The sequence below is a fragment of the Xenopus tropicalis genome, chromosome 5, assembly GCF_000004195.4.
Source record: "Xenopus tropicalis strain Nigerian chromosome 5, UCB_Xtro_10.0, whole genome shotgun sequence".
In the NCBI taxonomy this organism is placed as follows: Eukaryota; Metazoa; Chordata; class Amphibia; order Anura; family Pipidae; genus Xenopus; species Xenopus tropicalis.
The window spans coordinates 92402846-92421639 of record NC_030681.2 but is presented as its reverse complement, the minus strand read 5'-3'; the positions used below and the strand labels follow the sequence as shown (position 1 = coordinate 92421639).

At 37.4% G+C, this 18794-nt stretch overlaps 1 protein-coding gene across 18 annotated transcripts in view; it reads left to right on the top strand.

Annotated features, from left to right (window-relative positions):
• rims1 (regulating synaptic membrane exocytosis 1) overlaps positions 1-18794 on the top strand; it is a 198829-nt gene that overhangs the window by 43831 nt on the left and 136204 nt on the right. For 16 of the 18 annotated variants that reach the window (XM_031901441.1, XM_031901440.1, XM_031901439.1 and 13 more), the window contains exons 2-3: positions 3910-4123; positions 5726-5737. In XM_031901441.1, coding sequence (XP_031757301.1) covers positions 3910-4123; positions 5726-5737 — 226 coding nt within the window. 18 annotated transcript variants of the gene reach the window in all.

Sequence of the window (18794 nt, the reverse complement as noted above, 5' to 3'; positions counted from 1 at the left end):
TAATTTAAAGGTGAACCACCCCTTTAAAGCAGACAGATCTATTGCTCTAGTTCTAGTGGCCAGCTGGGTGAGTACCCTAGTCATCACTAGAATCTTGCCCTTTTTCTTTATGACCAAAAATGCAGCAAATCAACCAGTTAATTGCTGATTCTATACAGTTTTTCCCTGTGTATTATAACCATCAACTGCTGCTTGACTGTGATATTAAATGAGGGTCTCGGTGGACAGGTATGATGTGGTCTAAAGCTCATACTCCACTGAATACTGTAGGTGTAATAAAGCCTTCAGCCATGCACGTTATGAAAGCTCAAGAAAAAGTTCTGTTTGGAGACTTATTCTAGACTCTAGCAGAACCATAAACATATACTACTCCTGACCGTCATAATGTGCTTTTCCATGTAGTCATGCTGTTTATTGATCTAAGATATCAGACAGGGTCACAGAATTTATGTTCATTATCTACCTTCATCTTTCCCTAAAACAAGCACTGCCAGCATCCATTCTGTGCTTGGCTCAAAAATCATAAAGCTATGTGAAACTTATGGGAATTGCTGTACTATATTATCTATTTGCTGTACTCTATAGATGGTCTGATGTATTGTCTGTCAGTGCCTGTGCACAGCAGTTAAAAGCTAGGCCTAATTTCCTGTCTTCCCACTGTTATTAGTTACTGCATGCAAACTAATAATGAGATTGCTGGTATTTGTGTACACACAGACAAAGAACATACACAATGAATCCAAGATCAATTCTATTGCTAAAATTATATACTAGGAGGATGTTACGTAAAATGCATTGCAACTAAATTATTTATGCCTGCGCTACTTAACATTAATTTGTATTGATCTGTTTTTGCTTTTCATTCTTTGTGCTGTACATTGACGGTCACATTACTGGTGTAGTCTAAAGGAAGTTAAAATCTTTTTTTCCTAGCTTGATTTATGCAAGCCTGTGCTGAGTTAGGGTTTTAATGGATTCCTTATAGCAAAAGAAGCCTAATGCACGCTAGTAAATAGAAAGAAGGCAAGACATTAGTCTTTATATAGACAGAGACCTTAATACAATGAGAAGAGAAGGGAAGAAATTATATAAAAAAAAATATTAGGGATCAAGCACCTTTCTGGTTAGCCAACCCTTGTAATCATGAGGCTCTGTAATGTAGAAAGAGCAGATTGCAGGTCCTGTAGGTGTTCTCCCTGTGCGTCAGAAGATCTGTGTAAATTCCGAGCACTGTAAGGGGTCTGTAAAATATGGAACAACTGAAAAATATTTTTCAGTTCAGGGGGAACTAAATCATCCTCTATCTTTCTTCAGGAAAGAGTAGTAGTTGAGCATATTGAAATCTATTGTTTCAATAGTGTGTACACTGCTGAATCTTATATATGGGCAGTAACTGGGGAAGCAAAATGCACTGCTGACAGTAGTTGTTGGAATGGGCACAGTCAGAGAGGAAAGGCATTTTTGCCCAGTCCTGGTTCCACCTTAAGGTTTGTACCCTATACAAAACAGTGCATGCTGGATGCTGGCTAGTAAACCCCAGCAGTAAACTGGGCAGAGATTAACTTCATACCAAGGCCATATGAAATAAATCTAACATTACATAAGCCTTGGCTAAAAACTAGTAGCCTGTACAAAAAAGTAAGTCAAATAAGGCTATATTATAGTTGCAAAGGCTGCAAATGCTAATAAATATTTGGTAACCAATGCTGACTGATACCTTGAAATAGGGACACTAATAATAATCATAATAATATGTAAAGGTTGAAAATCATTAGGTTACTCTTATATCATTATACTACTACTACTACTCTATATCATTTATAGTCATGTCATGTTAAAAGGAGGAAATCATGTTTGTGGAAAAAAAAACTACTGCTAAAAACATGAAAAGCTTGTTTTTCCCATTCTTATGAGGCAGGTTTAGTAAAATATGGTTTTGATGATTTTGTGTGAACTTTCAACCTGCAGTGCCATCTACTGGACATTTCATGTAAATCCTATAAGTGGTCAACTTCTAACCCCCCCCCCCCCCTTTTTAACAAAAATAAAATACAGTGGATTTTTATTTCTTTTCAAAGTAACATCCTGATTGTTGTTGATTCTTTCTATGGTAATTATGAATGTAAGAGAATCTTTAAGGTTGCTGAACATTTGCCATACATTGGCTGTACTAAAGGATTTTTATCTCCAGTATTTTCTGAACAAAAGAATTGTATTTCTGAATCCTTCCTCATAATACTGAATGAAAAATTAATTATAGCATTTATTTAAATATTAAAGCTATCATGTGTACCCCCTCTGAAAAATTAAGCAAAGAGGTTTGGCAATCACATAACTAAGCTTGCTTAGGCCCTGGGATGAATACTATCTGGTCCTGGACCTTTGTTTACCTTTACATGTTGAAGTCTCTTTTGAGTGACCCATGCATCAGTAGTTATTTTACTAGAATTGGGTCTATTAAAAGGGAAGTATCTAGTAGAATTAAGTCTTAAACAATTGGACTTTTCTTGAAAACATTTCACCACTCATCCAACTGGCTTCTTCAGTTCAAATGACTGGTAGGGAATTCCCTGGTATTTAAACCCTTGAGGATAGTACAGTCACAGACATCCAATCACAATGGTTCCATTGAACCTATTCAGTTAAGTGTTAGCTGAAACTGACAGGTGTAAGAAGGTATGATCCAGTCACAATGGTACCATGATTCTCATTGATGCAGGTGTAAATCCTTCAAAGTACATGACTGGAAGTGTAAACTGTTGTGAAACTGCCGGGGTAAGGATGTCAAAGCGGTCCATGATCCATGTCTGGGCAAGGTACAGATGGGGGAATCTTGCTCCTTCCTAACTCCTTGTTGGAGTCTCAGCTACTCGACTAACTGGCCTATAGCCAACCACTGTCACTTGATATCTACAGTGAGCTCCACAAATCAGATCTATCAAGGTTTGCCTGCTTCATTGGCTGACCGCTGCATCATAGCTTCACCCCAAACAGAAGTGTGGCAATCCTAAACCTATTACTATCTACCCTATCACTGACTCCCAGTGGTACCTCACTGAGGTGTCAAACCTCAGGCTCCTTATCTTCACTTACGCTTCTTCTCACATTAGCCAAAGAGAAAGTGGCACATTATTCTATCCCTCTCTTTAGGGACATCTACGCTCAGTGCCACTGAGGGAAACCTGCTCTAGAACATGGTACCATTGTGACTGGAACCAAAATGACACTATTTACACAAATAATCTATTTCAACTCCTTACATGTCCAGCCAGCAGAGCTTTGTTCCATACTCCATGATATCTGAAACACTTGAAACCATCAAGGACTTATCTGTCCTAGACAAGAAGGAAAGGTCTGTGAGATTTATAACCAGGTATCTCAAGGACCTAAGATGTTTGAGCAACTAGCCACTCTGCCCACAGGCCTGATACCAAGCCTAAGCTCAAAGTACATTATGGATATTTCCGTACATCAAAATAGAATGCTTTGCAACAGCTTGCTTGCTATCTGTGGCTGATAAATCAGAAAGGACCTTATAGTTCTGTTTTTTGGCTTCCAATTTAGAAACATTGTACAACTGGTTCACATCATACTGAGTAATGCAGTGCCATGGCCAAATGTTAAATGACTCTGCATTGACTGCTCAAAATTTATTTGTGCATCATGGGAATTTTAGTCTGTAGTTAGAATAAAAGAATGATTAGATTATAATTACAGACTTCAGAAGTTTTAATGATGATGATGCTACTGGCAGTAACTTCTCATTCAGAGAATTTTTAACTGTGGGAATTTTGTTCAATTTGCTCAGAAATTATTCAGTACCATAGTAGAAAAATCATTTTATTAATAATTGCAATGAATGTGTTATGTGATCTTTACAGTTTCATCTTATTTATTTTCCCTGTGTAGGAGACTCCATCAACAGTTTGAAAGCTATAAAGAGCAAATCAGAAAAATAGGTGAGGACACACGCCGTTACCCAGGAGAGCACAAGGACGATGCACCAACGTGTGGAATCTGCCACAAAACAAAGTTTGCTGATGGCTGTGGCCATTTATGCTCCTATTGCCGTACAAAATTTTGTGCCCGATGTGGAGGTCGCGTTTCCCTTCGTTCAAACAATGTAAGTGTAATTAAAATTTTATGGGGGTACAGTCAATATGTGTTTACCATAGTGGTAGCTATATTTTGGTAAATTGTTATAATTAGTACTAAAATAATCATATAGGTGTAGCAAGTCCTAATAGCCTTCCTGACACTAAAAAGAATATTTTCAAACACACTGTATAAAGGACAAAAAAGAAGCATATATCTCTTAACAGCTAAAATCTCCCTGAACCTTGCCATAGGTAAGATTGTAGTGGTAATAGTGGTATAAACAAGCTCAACAGTTATGTTCAATGAGCTAATATAACAAAATACAGGTATTGGATCCCAAATGCAGAATGTTCAGAATGACTGGAAGGCCATCTCCCGTAGACTTCATTTTAATTAAAAAATGTTAAAAATTATATCCTTTTTTGTTGTAATAATGAAACAGTAGCTTGTACTTGATCCTAACTATGATATAATTAATTCTTATCTGAGGAACAAAAATCCTATTGGGTTTATTTAAAGGAGAAGGAAAGTCATTTTGGCATTTTACTGCACAGAGATTTGCCACATTAGTGCCATCTAGAACGCTATATTTATTTAGCAGAAAGCTTTACCATACAAGAGCCCTAAACACTTTCTCTATTTGTTTAAGATTACAGCTGCCATTTTAGCTTGGTCTTTGTAGCTTCCTGCTGTAGCTCTAGCCCTTGGTAGCTCAGATTACACATTCATAAGGGAGGGGGGAGTAAGTTTTATAAATTCTTATTGGAGGGGGGAGCAGGAGAGGAAAAGAGAGAGGAGAGAGCTGGGCAGACTCTGGCCCCGGGAATGAAGGGTTTTTCTGAGAGAGGAAGTCAGAATAACATGTTTACAAAAAAGCTTACTTAGTTTTTACCTTTCCTTCTCCCTTAATGTTTACATTTTTTAGTAGATTTAAGATGTGTAGATCCAAATTACAGAAAGACTTCTTATCCAGAAAACCTCTGCTCCCAAGCATTATGGATAACAGGTCCTATATCTGTATATAAAATTACTGACTATAACATCTAAACAAATGTATGTGTCCTCTAAAAGCACAGTATCTTAACAAAACTGGAGTAGACTTCTTTGCCTTATTCCCGCCATAAGGTGAATTTTTCAGCAATCCTACCTTACGCATGTTTATCATGCACCAGGTATGGCTATTCCAGGGGGACACCCATGACCAACATCAGTCCATCAGTCTGCCCTGCCCGAATGCCATGCAGGATACTGAGAGTTGCACCTATGGATGCAAGGAGCAAATTCTGCAGGAAGTGCAAAGTGCAAAATGGACTTTGTGGTGAAAATGTTTTTCTTGTCATCTGGGCCCTTTAAAAAATCTGCCAAAATATAGATGGCATGGCTATAAATGTAAACAATATTTTCTTTGCTTTGACCATTTTATTACTTTTTAAGTCCTTCCATTTTTTAAAAAAATATTTTGTTACATAAATTTCAGTTTATTAAATACCATTACAGGTTACAGTGAAGAAATTATATTTATGCAGTTTGCATCATTTAGAATGCTCTCTCTGATTTGCCTAGTGATACCTGCTTACCATTTATTTTCTTTTTTTTTCTTTCTGCTTCCCTGGATGCTTTCTAAAAGGAGGACAAAGTGGTTAGAAACTTTTCTTTCATTTATTATTACAGCTTTGTAGCAACTCTTAAGTTTTTCAGTAGAATCTGGGGCAGATTTATCAAAGGTTGAGACAGTTACTCTAATTTTTTCCGTTTTATCATTGACAAAAAAAAACAAATTCAGTTGTCAGTGAACAAAATTGAATGTTCAGACTTTTTTCTTTTAGCGCTTTTTGGTTTTAGTTTTACAACTCGTCCTTGGATTTCAATTGTGTTTTTTTCAACTTGCAAAACTTTCCAAAACCTTTCTCAAGGCTTGAGATTGCTTTTTGGTGCAAATAAAAAATTAGGAAGTGGGGGAAAAGCTTCAATAATTGAGGCAGAAATATTTTTTTGAATTTGCCAAAAGTTGTGAAAATGTTTATAAAATGCAAACTAACAGGAATAATTAAAGGTATACCAATCTGAACTAAGATAAATCTGCCCCTTGGTTATGGTGCCAAAGGTTTAATATATTAATATATATATAAAATAAAAAAAGCTATTGGAATGATATCTGCTGCTTTCATTATAAGGTATAAAATACAAATACAGGTATGGGATCCATTATCCAGAAATAATAATTCAGAAAGGTTAAAAATATGGAAAGGCCATCTCCCATAGACTCTATTTTAAGCAAATAATTCAGATTTTTAAAAAATGATTTCCTTTTTTTCTGTAATAATAAAACAGTACCTTATACTTTATCCCAAGATTTGATTAATTCCTAATTGGAGGCAAAACAATCCTATTGGGTTTATTTAATGTTTAAATGATTCTTAAGTACACATAGGGGCTGATTTATCAAAGTATGACAGGTCCGAAATACAAATAAATCGTATTTTTTTGTACTGTGCGTATTTTTGCAATTTTTTTAAATATTTGCGCGTCTTTTTCGTACTTTGCGACAAAATCTGTGCGTCAAAATCGTACTGTCGCGCCGAGTTCAGAATTCATTCAAGCTTCAGTATCGTGACTTTCCTTGGGCCAGGTTGGAGCTGCAGAGTGCCATTGAGTCCTATGGGAGTCTTCCAAAATCATGCACAGAAGGATCAAAGTCGGAAAGGTTTTCCAGCCGTTTACAAAAGTTCGTATAAGAAAATTTTGTGACTTTCGGATTGCCAAGACTAATACGATTTTTTCGTAAGCATTTTCGTGATATTTGCGATCATCAGAAATTATCGTATCTAATCCGAATTTTACCCATTTCGGGATTCGAACTCGTACTTTGATGAATGTGCCCCTTAAGGTATGGAGATCCAAATTACAGAAAGATTCATCATCCCGAAAACTCAAGGTCCCAAGCATTCTGGATAACAAGTCCCATATTTGTATATATGTACAGTATATATATATTTGTTATGTGTAGTGGTCTAAGGTTATAAATATATATGAAATATACATTTTTGGTTACACAGGAAATAGACAATTAAATACATTTAGAAAATATACAAAATATTACTTATGGTACCTCTGGTGTTTTCAAGGGGGAGACATTAAAGGACAAGGAAAGGCAAAGTCACTTGGGGGTGCCAAAATGTTAGGCACCCCCAAGTGACTTAAATCGCCTACCTTTTACCCCGTGCTGGTGCCCCCAGCGCTTCCTCCTTCCTGCTTCACTTGCGCACGCGTCGTGGGGTCCTGGCAAAATGAAGGAAGAAGCGCTCCGCTACAGGTACCCCGGGCTGGTGCTGTTTTCTCCTAACAGGGTAAGCAAGGTAAGCAATTAAAGTCACTGGGGGTGCCTAACATTTTGGCACCCCCAAGTGACTTAGCCTTTCTTTGTCCTTTAAGACAAAACTCAGATGACAGTCACAGCAGTTAATTTTGACTTTTTTATATGATTCATTTAATAGAAGAATTCTGTCTGTATTTGCAATATTAAATTATGTTATATGGTTTTTTTTTTTTTATTATTTTTGTATCTCTTTTCCAGTCATCCAGAAAGATCCAAAATACAGGAAGCCCATCTCCCATAGACTCCATTTAAAATCAAGTAAATTAAAATTTTAAAACATATTTGCCTAACATATGGGACCGGATAAGTGGTCTTTCCATAATTTGGATCTCAGTACCTTTAGGCTACCAAAAAAGGATTAGTTATATCTTAGTTGGGATCAAGTACAAGGTACTGGTTAAATGTTATAGAGAAAAAGGAAATCAATTTTACGAATTTCAGTTATTTTATTAAAATGTAGTCAATGGGAGATGACCTTGCTGTAATTTGGAGCTTTCTGGATAACAGTTTTTCATGTCATATTCTGGCATAATTCACCAGATCTCCTCCTTCCTCACTCCTCTTCACACTTTTTTGTTATTTTTTTTTTGTCTTTACCCAGTCCTTCTTTATTGCTAAGGATTTTGAGGATGGACCCCCCTGCAAACAAATCTGTAGACAGCGGCGGATTTAAAATTGTGGCGCCCCAATGCCACCCCCTTCCCCGCACGCATGCGCGATCCCGCCAGCAAGCTCCCCAATTGCGAACATCTTTCCCCTCCCCCCGCCGCCAGTAGTGGGCATGCATAGACATTTAAACTTCCATGGGAGCGAAATGTCACAATTTCGTTGCGGAAGGGCGGCATGCCGCCACTAAATTTGTGCTGCCATAGGCCTTGCCACAAATCTGGGCCTGTCTGTAGGGTTTGTCTGTAGATTTATTAGACTGTAGACTGTAGATTTATTAAACCTTGAGTGGGTAGAGCATTCTGTATGGAATCTGCAAACAGCACTTGTATTAGCAGAATGTTAGTTCAGAGCACTCCCATCTGTCTATCAAATATGCAAGCTGCTCACAGATCTCATATAGGAGGCTGTAAATAGCTGTAAGGAGAGCTGACAAGTTTTTCTGTGGGTGTTATTAGTGCCAGCATTAGAAGCAGTTGATGGCTTAGGGTGAAGACACACAGAACTACTAGTAGCAGCTACTTGTTGTGGCTACTAAATTAGACAATGCTGATCAATTATTAATAATATTAATAATTGTCTCTATGTGTGTTTTAGCAATTCTTAGTGTGGTCTATGGCAGGATTTAGTACTCATGAAAAAGTAGCTGCTACTAATAGCTCAGTGTTGATTGCAGTACTGTGCATTCTCACAACCCAACTAATTTACTATTCTACTCCACATTTTAGGGACTTAAATTGCTTACCTCAGGGAGAGACTCAGGGCACTGACTATGGAACCCAGGGCTAAGTATGCCATTGGAAACTGGAATTAATGGGGGGGGGGGGGGGATGTTATATAAACAGAAAAATCACAACATCTGGCCCATTTTCTCTTAGTGAACATTTACCTGTTCTGTGATCTCACTTTTCACCAGAGCGTAATTGGCTCGCAAACTGTCACGTGCTTCGTTTAGAAAATGGACAAAATGCATTTAAAAAATCAGTCTTTTAGGAACAGTTTAATTCCCATCTGTTTGTGTGCTTTTGTAGCTTACTCTCTGTGTTTATGTAGCAAAACAACTTATTAGTTTGGAAAAGATATTTAAAGCATATTGCAAAATAATCATTTTTAACACCTTAAAGACAGGGCCTGACTTATTTTGGATGTGTTTAATTGCTGCAATCGACACTTCCCACGCAACATTTTATAGGTGTTATCTCTGGTACCAGTAGATTCCCTTACGGTCATATTCCTTTCTGTTTCTGGTCTCTTGCAATATTTCACTCTTATTTGTGTATCTTGTAAAGGGGAATGCACCACATATTTATTCATTATTCATCTGATTGTAATGTTAGCCACATTTTTCACAAATGCTGTACTCATCCTTCTGCTTAATACAGCGACATATTGTTTTGACAACTCTCTGAATTGTGCTTTTATTTGATATTTTGTTGTAAAAGAAAAACCACAGTGTTTGGTTATTTTAACTGGTGACACAAATAGGGATTTACATGTGATTTAGACTGTTTAATGATATGTGATTTAGCTAAACATGGGGGTGGTCAGAATGAGATGATCTGGTCAGTCTGGGGCTGCCTGGGGCTTTAGAATTTCATCATACAGAACTTGTCCCATCATTTAGTCAGTGTGCTGTAATATGGAGCATTCTGGAGACAGGGTTTTTTTTTCCTGATTCTGCTTCAGTTAGACAAGGGCCCACGCTTGGAGAAATGATTGTCCATTCTTGTGAAAAAGGCCAAACTGGATGTTACTACCTGTATATACAACGTTAATAAAAATTGTTACCGCACTTACATACAACATAGACAACAATTTTTCAGAAAAACACTTTTTGATTCTTTTTCAATACGACCAAGAGATAACAAAAGCATACAAAATATTGTCATTGCTGTGATGATGTATAAAAATAACCTCGTCCTTTATATGGTCATGAAACTCCACAGTTACTTATAATATATTAAAATAATATTATAATATATTATATTTTACAATAGGGGGGTACTTTATTCACTATATATAAAATGTATTCTATATAAAAATGAAGATATACTGGCCTTTTAATAAAGAAATTATGTAGGGCGAATTCATTTACCCTGACTCAGTGAGCAAAAGTACACATTTAAATGCAATTTCAATGTTTTTCCCCACAATCCACCATTTTTTCCCAGGATTCATGTGTCATTGTATGCACAATTTAGGCTTTGAATCGAAAGCAATTGCTCTGCATTTGACTTCCTTTGTATTATTCACCTCTGTACCTTACTGGAAATGTTCCCAAAGTGAGAATAGCGCTAAATAAATAAAAAAAGAATTTTTCAGTGGCTGCATTTAACTTCCCCTGCAAATCCTCTTTGCATTTTAAAGGGCAGTTAATGATTGCTAATGATTTATGATACCAGCCATCAAATTGCCCACCATAATTATGACTGCTTGTTCCTATCATGTTTAATGGGATTGTGCTGTCTATGGCAGCAGAAAGCAACTGTCACCAAAAACATCTGTTTCCTATCACTGGCAATAATAAGTCAATTAATACCCATTCCTGATCCTTGTGATATTACAAGTCCTGGGATGAATGTAGGAGCATGATCCTTACATAAGTCTGCATTCCTTAAGGAATTATTGGGCTTTGCCAATAAATTGATTGCCTAGTCTACAAAAACAAGTTGTTTATGCGTAATGACGTTGCCTTCCTCTCCCCTCCGAAAAAATTCTCAGTGGACACCCATGAATATATTTATACTAATTATTGTTTTGGACCACTTAATAGGCCCTGGGGTCTCCCAGCTGTATCTGACAATTTCATCTCAGATCTTGAAATCAAAACTTTCGCGCCACGAGTACTAGGTTCTGATTGGCTCCTGTATCGAATAGTACAGCGAGCAGCTGTCGGCCACTTTGTTTTTAAGAGGATCAGAGATGGGGCTGGCAGATGCTTCAGGGGGGACTGAAATCCATGTTGGCTAAATAGTACAACAAATGAATAAATGTATGTTCCACCATGTCATTCCTAGTTACGGCCATGATTGCTGTGTAGCAATATATTATTCTAAGAATGTGGGTGACGCCAGTGGGTCATTTCACTGAATATAGTAGTGGATCTATTTACAACTCTAGGCCTTAGTGCTGCTTTTACATGTTTTGAATCTTAAAAAACAAATATAGAATATTTCAGAGTTTTTTTTCCACTTAACTTCAGCAGCTGTAGCTCCCCATTTATTCCCCCAGTATGGTTGCGTTGTTTGGGGATGCAGTCAGCCACATTTAGGAGACCAATTTGCCAGTCAGTCATTTTGGGTCCTGAGTTGAAATGTCCAAAGCTCATTTAAAAAAAAAAAAAAAAATAAAAAAGGTAAGAAATATAAAATAAGGAGTGGAGGGGGGCAGCTTTAGTTGTGTTTAGGCAGCAGAAGGACTTGATTTCTAGAGACCAGGGTTCCACTAACCAAATATAATGTACTTCCTTTTAAGGCAAAGGCTAATGAAGGAAAACCAGTCAAGGTATGACGTTGCCCTCCATTAACTTTCTGTAAAGTTAGATAACCCCCTAATTAGCCGTAGTATCAGCTGTTAATTATTGTACGTGATTCCTTGCACTTTCCAGAAAGTATGATATGTGCAAATGCTTACTCCATCATCTACCTTACATCTGCACAGCCCACAAAAAGGGCTACTTGCCTTCGACATTGTTCGAAGGTTTGACAAATGCATTGCCTAATTCACTGGCAGTCACTTTATTGTCATTAATAATAAAAAGCATAGTGACTAACAGATCATCCGGTACCACATTGTGAAACAGCGGAAGTGGGAGTGCATTGCAAAATGTTAAAATAAGAAAGCTGTTGAATACTTTGCTTTAATGTTCCAGGAATATAGTTTTATCTACCCACATTTTACGTGTAACGTTTTATGTTCTATTTATTAAGCTAACACTTTAGGAAATATTCCTAAAATAACCCTGTACACTAAAGTTAGACTGATATATATTACTCATGCTATGGGCTTTTGATTGCACAAAACATACTTCAACCTGTCTTATCCAGATGGCATAGGGAAAGAGAAACTAATTAATCCACAGACTATTCAGGGCTTTGTCTCAGTACCATATGGAGAACCATGATATCATCTTATTAAATGAAAGTACATTTTCAAAATGTTCCCAATAGCCTCAAAATCCTGGCCCTAAAACATTTCTAACCAGAAACTGCTGAATTCTGAACAATAGCAGAAAGTTTTCTGAATGTCACATGAAGACCATTTCCGTACTTGATTCCATCTCCCAACTCTGATTTCCTTCCTCTATCTTTTTTTCGGTCTTTGCCCTGGGACATAAGATGTTGAAAGGGTCTTTAATTCATGTGCTTAATTCTTTACAAAAACTACAAAAAATGAAGTACAAAAACAAATAAAACAAAATAAGTTTGATAAAACTAGATGCTAGGGTTGACTATCTTAAAATGGTAGGGCAGGACAAGTGATGCACCTCCTAGTCTGAATAGCTATGTCCCACCACAGAGCCAAAAACAATTAAACATAGTCAAAAACAATTAGCATAAAACTACTCAAAATACTCTATAGTTACCATTTAAGCTTCAGAAAGGCAGTATTACCTTCAGCCACTAGAGGGCTACAATTGTTAACAGTGTCGGACGGGGTGCTCTTCAGGGCTGACACCTCTAAGCCCCCAACCCTGTCTCAATCTTCTCCAAATCCCGCCATTTACAACTTGCAGCCACCCCTGCCTCATGAATTAGTAATAAAGGAACAGCTGGTCTGTACCACAAGCTTACCAATTTTAAGAGCTCAGCCCGCAGTCCCAGATTCTTAGTGAAAAGTCCCTCATTTCCCTTTGATCTCCTGCACTGAAAAGAGATACAAAGTCTGTCAAACTTAATTAGATAAGTAGGCTTTTGGCAGAGACCCCAGAATACTCAACACCTGCCCTTAGATAGAATTGTCACTAATAGTAATAGAAGGTCTCTTGGGGGAACTGAGGCTTGCATCTTAAAGGGCAATTTCACCTTCATTAGAAAATTGCAAAAACACATAAAACCCCCCAGAAATGTTTTCAAACTTTACATAACCTGTAAATGGGAAATAGGGGTGTGGTTAAAAAATGTTGCTGCGCTACGAGCGGCATTTCTTTTTGTCCCTCTTTGCATTTTTCAAATTCAAATGCAAATAAAGCCTTATATTCTGATCAAAGTCACCTTCTATGCTCATTTTAGGAGGGTGCCTCAGGAGATCCATGCTGACAGTGTGGTGACTGTAGCTAGTTCACTTAATTCTTTAAACTCACATTTATAAGAATTTAAAGTTTTATTCGGTGAGCTTGTAGTGCAAAACAGTTGTGCCTTTGTGGCTGATTTCAGTTCCTAGGCAAACCAGAAACAGGGACATTTAGGGGCAGATTTCTTAAAGGAGAAGAAAAGGTAAAAACTAAGCATTATCAGAAAGGTCTATGTAAATACAGCCTTAAGCACTTACAGTAATGCTGCACTGAGTCCTCTATCAAAAGAAACACAGGATTTCTTTTCTCTTTCTTTGTAAACATGATGTTCCAGTGTTTGACTTCCTCTCTCAGAAACATCCTCAATTCCTGTGGCCAGAGTCTGTTCAGTTCTCTTCTCTCTCCCCTTTCCTGCTACCACTCCCACTAGAATGCTAAGACCTCCCTCCCCCCTCCCTTAGGAATGTGTGATCTGAGCTATAAAGGCTAGACTACAGGCAGGAAGCTACTTAAAATGGCAGCTGCTATTTTAAGCAAAAGTAGAAAGCTTCTAAAGCTGTTTACTCAGGTATGATAATGGTTTCTGTAGAATAAATATATTGTTCTAGGCAGGCCCGGATTTGTGGAAAGGCCACAAAGGCCCGGGCCTAGGGCGGCACAAGTTTAGGGGCGGCATGCCGCCCCGCCGCAACAGTATTTTTAAATTTGTCTCCCATACGGAGCAGTCGGGACCTCTCCCCACTGCTCCGTATGGGAGTTTGAATGCGCGAATGCGCATTGATTGCGCATGCGCACTCAGGGGGAGAGGCCTCGGGGCGCCGCCAACTGAAATCCGTCCCTGGTTCTAGGTGGCACTAATGTAGCAAATCTATTGGTAGTAAAATGCCAAAATGACTTTCCTTCTCCTTTAAATTATGAAAATAGACCTTACTACAGAAAAATTCAACTTCTTTCTGTTCATTTCTATGGGGTTTTCAGAAGTCAATGGGTGAAAGAGTTCACCATTTGATAAATATGCTTCTTAAAATGCCACAGAAATTAAGTGGGTGAATTTTTCTCTGGTGAGCTGACATGTGCTAATCTCACATAATAAATCTCACATAATAAATCTGCTTCTTAATGGCAACTGAAGTTCTCAAGTGGCTAGTGGTAAAACTCACCACAGTTTGCACCATGTATAACATACAGTTCAGGTTCCTATTATAAAGGTAAAACAAATGTATATCATGTACAACCACTCTCTTTTGAACAAAGAAAAAGAGGTAAGATAATATATCATATAAAGTAAAACAGAAACGAAAAACAAAAGTAAATTTCTCTGCATATGATAATAAATGCTCCAATTCCCAAAATACAATCCGTACCAATCTAAACAGTGAGGTCCGGGTGTAAAAACCCCGGACATATCGCAAATGTTGTTCAAGGAACACAATGGTCAAGCATAGTCAGTACAAGTCAAAATAGCTCACCGGTATCCCTGGCTGGTCCGGGTGCTCAGGGCCCCGAACCCGTAGCTGAAGGGGAAAAAAAAGCCGATTTCAAACATAGTGCACACCAAGCGCTCCGGACTCCGGGGTCTCTCATAAAATCAAATCTTTATTGTTGCATTAAAAGAAGGAACGCCTCCTTAAAAGGCGTTCCTTCTTTTAATGCAACAATAAAGATTTGATTTTATGAGAGACCCCGGAGTCCGGAGCGCTTGGTGTCCACTACGTTTGAAATCCACTCTCTTTTGAACATACAAAAAACATACATATGTTTATTAAATGTAATTTGCACCTGTGTATATCATGAAGAACAGCAGGACCTTCAGGACCAAAAGGTTGATATAAAAGAAAACACTGGTGACAAATGTTAGATGACTTAATAGAATATTATTTTGATATTTTTAATGGTTCAAATGTGACTTACCTATTTTAGTCAATAGATGGCAGAATGGAATAAGTAATATCTTTGGCTAGAGTACTTTAGTTGGAGGAGAAGAGACAGCCCTGAGAAAGTTGGAGTATAGTGTTGACCCAGGCATCTTAGTCGTTTTTAGTAGAGCTAGACTTAAGAGTTAACAAATAGGTCTGGCTTTACCAGGGAGTAAATAGGTGTCATTTCCCCAGGGCCACAGCAACAAGGTCAGGGGCTTGTTAGTTCCTCAAAAATATTATTTGCAGGAATCTTTTTTGTGTGTGTGTTATCATCGCCTGGATATCCATGAGGCCAAGAGGGCAGGTTGGGTTACGTGAACTGAGTACTTGGAAACATTACACTGTTTTATTTATTATAACTGACGCTTATGTGAACAGTGGTAATAAACACTGAAGTTATTGAGACATTAGCTCTTTATAAAAGTGTTCTTGAGTTTTACAAGACATTATTTGGATTTTCAGTTTATTCTTAACTAAACAACCAAGGACGTGATGAAGCCCAAAAACGACATAGCCATGGATGTACAAAAGCATTATTTTTATATCTAACTTACAAATTTCAGTTTCAATGGTAACTGACCCTCTACTTGAAAGAAGTTGGACAAAGTACAAAAATATATATTTATTTCCACTTTAAAGGAATACATCTCTGGTTGCTGCAAGAACAACATTGACAAAAAAGAGCTTGGCACACAACAAGACTTTGTTTTTAGTTAAAATAACAAAGTTATACTACATGACCAAGATTTCAATCCCATTACAGGATCATGATGAAGATCTTGTAATGCGATTGATACTTTTATTATTATTTTTAATTATGCATCACTGCTACTGGGGTAGAATGTATTATCCAACATGCTTGGTTTTTCAAGATATGGGACCTTTATATAAACACAATCATTTTACAAAGTCCATCAAGTTCAACCCTTCCAAGTAAACCCAGCACACACAACCTATACTTACCTATCTATGCACTCACATACATAAACTATATATACAACTACTAATACTAACTGTAGATATTAGTATCACAATAGCCTTGGATATTCTACTTGTTCAAAAACTCATCCAGGCCCCTCTTAAAGGCATTAACAGAATCTGCCATTACCACATCACTAGAAAGGGCATTCCACAGTCTCACTGCCCTCACCGTGAAAAACCACCTACGCTGCTTCAAATGGAAGCTCCGTTCCTCTAATCTAAAGGGGTGGCCTCTGGTGGGTTGATCGTATGTATGGGAAAAAAGTACACCCCCTATCTGCCTATAATCCCCTCTAATGTACTTGTACAGAGTAACCATGTCCCTTCGCAAGTTCCTCTTTTCCAGAGAAAACAGCCCCAACCTCGACAGTCTAACCTCATACCTTAATTCTTTCATCCCTTTTACCAGTTTAGTTGCAGTCTCTGCACTCTCTCCAGCTCATTAATATCCTTCTTAAAGTGGACCTGTCACCCTGGGACCTATAAAGAGGCAAAATTATGTTTTCATCCCTTGAGTCAATGCCCTTTTTATACAAGACAACACTTTATTTGCTTTAGTACAGAATGACACTGCCTGGAATTAGACAACTTGTTATCTACAAAAACCCCTAGATCCTTCTCCATTAAGGATACCCCCAACAAACTACCATTCAGTAGATAGTTTGCGTTTATATTATTTCTACCAAAGTGCATAACTTTGCACTTGTCCACACTGAACCTCATTTTCCAGTTTGCTGCCCAGTTCTCCAATGTTGTCAAATCGCTCTGCAAAGCGGCAGCATCCTGCATGGAACTTATAGTTTTGCACAATTTAATGTCGTCAGCAAAAATAGAAACAGTACTGTCTATGCTCACCTCCTCATAAAAGGGGACTAAATTAGTCTGGCAAGATCTGTTACGCATAAAACCATGCTGGTACAAATTGTATTCAAGTACCCTATTCCTTATTACCCCTTCCAAAATCTTTCCTACTACTGATGTCAGACTAACAGGCCTATAGTTTTTTAGGCTGAGAACGGGATCCCTTTTTAAATAACGGCACCACATTAGCAATTCTCCAGTCTCTCGGCACTATGCCAGACCTCAACAAATCCTGAAAAATTAAATGAAGAGGCTTGGCAATCACAGCCTCTAATAAGTAATTATATCTTATTTAGGATCAAGTACAAGCTCCTAAAAGGGAATCATTTTTAAAAACTAAAATTATTTCCTTAAAATGGACTGTATGGGAGATTGCCTTCCTGCAATTCGGGGCTTTCTAGATAATGGGTTTTCGGTAAGGGATCCCATACCTGTTTATCTATGTCTATCTGCTTGCATTTTATTATTTAAAAGAAACATTACAGTTGTTTTTAAGGATTTGGCTCCTCTAATTGTTCCCCCAGATGGTTTGCTTTCATCTACATCAACTTTTTCTAGACATCAGTAGGGATATCATAAGCATACACACTTGCCTGGCAATCTGTTTGTCGTATGTAGCAATTAACAGGGACATTTTAAATGTTCATCACTCATCTTCATTTGTTCTAATTTGTATTTATTTGAGGCATTCAACTAAACCTTTGCTCCCAGTATTATATGGTAGATAGTGTAAAGTCATACACTACAAAAAAAAGCAACTCTGTGTCAGACAGATGACAAAGAACTTTATAGATGATATTCATGGCTACATTTGTGTGTGTAGGAGTGCCAAGCATTATTGCTTCCTCAATCAGATTGCCACATGCAGTCCATATTCTTGTTTAAATGCTTATCTTTTCAAGCACTTCCCAGTTCCCATGCAGTGTGCTCATCAGTTAGTCAGAGTACCAAGCATGCTAAGACCATGTATTACGTTATACAGATATTCTCTGTTACATAACGAGTTAATAGTATACATGAAATTAAGTTGAGAAGTTAATTTTAGCTTTTTTTCACTAGGATAACTATAGAGAAAGCAGACAGGGGTGGTGCGGATGGAAATGGAAATCTCTAGAATAACTTATATTATAATACATTATACATTGGAGGCTGTTTACTTAGCAGTTAATGTCAGCCATTTTTCACAAAATTAAGGTAGTTTGGGAGTCATCAAACTCAAACTTCCCTAATTATAAAACCAAGTAAAAATGTTCAGGTATGAAAATAGCATTAATTATAGCATCATTATTGTATAAGAGCATAACGCTCTACAGTCAGAAATGTCTTATGTGCAATCTTTTAGGATCACGGTATAGGAAAGCAGTAAGGCATTGTATGTTAGATACTACAATAAGGTAACAGTGATATCACAGGTTTTGTCCAGTATATTTTAGCCCTTAGCTAATGTAGCAGACCAGACCACACTGAGTATGTGCAGGGCTATTAATACAAGACAGGAGACACACCAAGTTCATAAAAATATGGGGAAATGTATTAACATTTGCAGCATTTACAACATGTCTTGTAACTCACAGCAACAGACAGATCTTTGGTTATCTTTGTGTTATGTATATAATGTACCTAATGTATTTTTTTGTTATTTATTATTATCAACATTTAT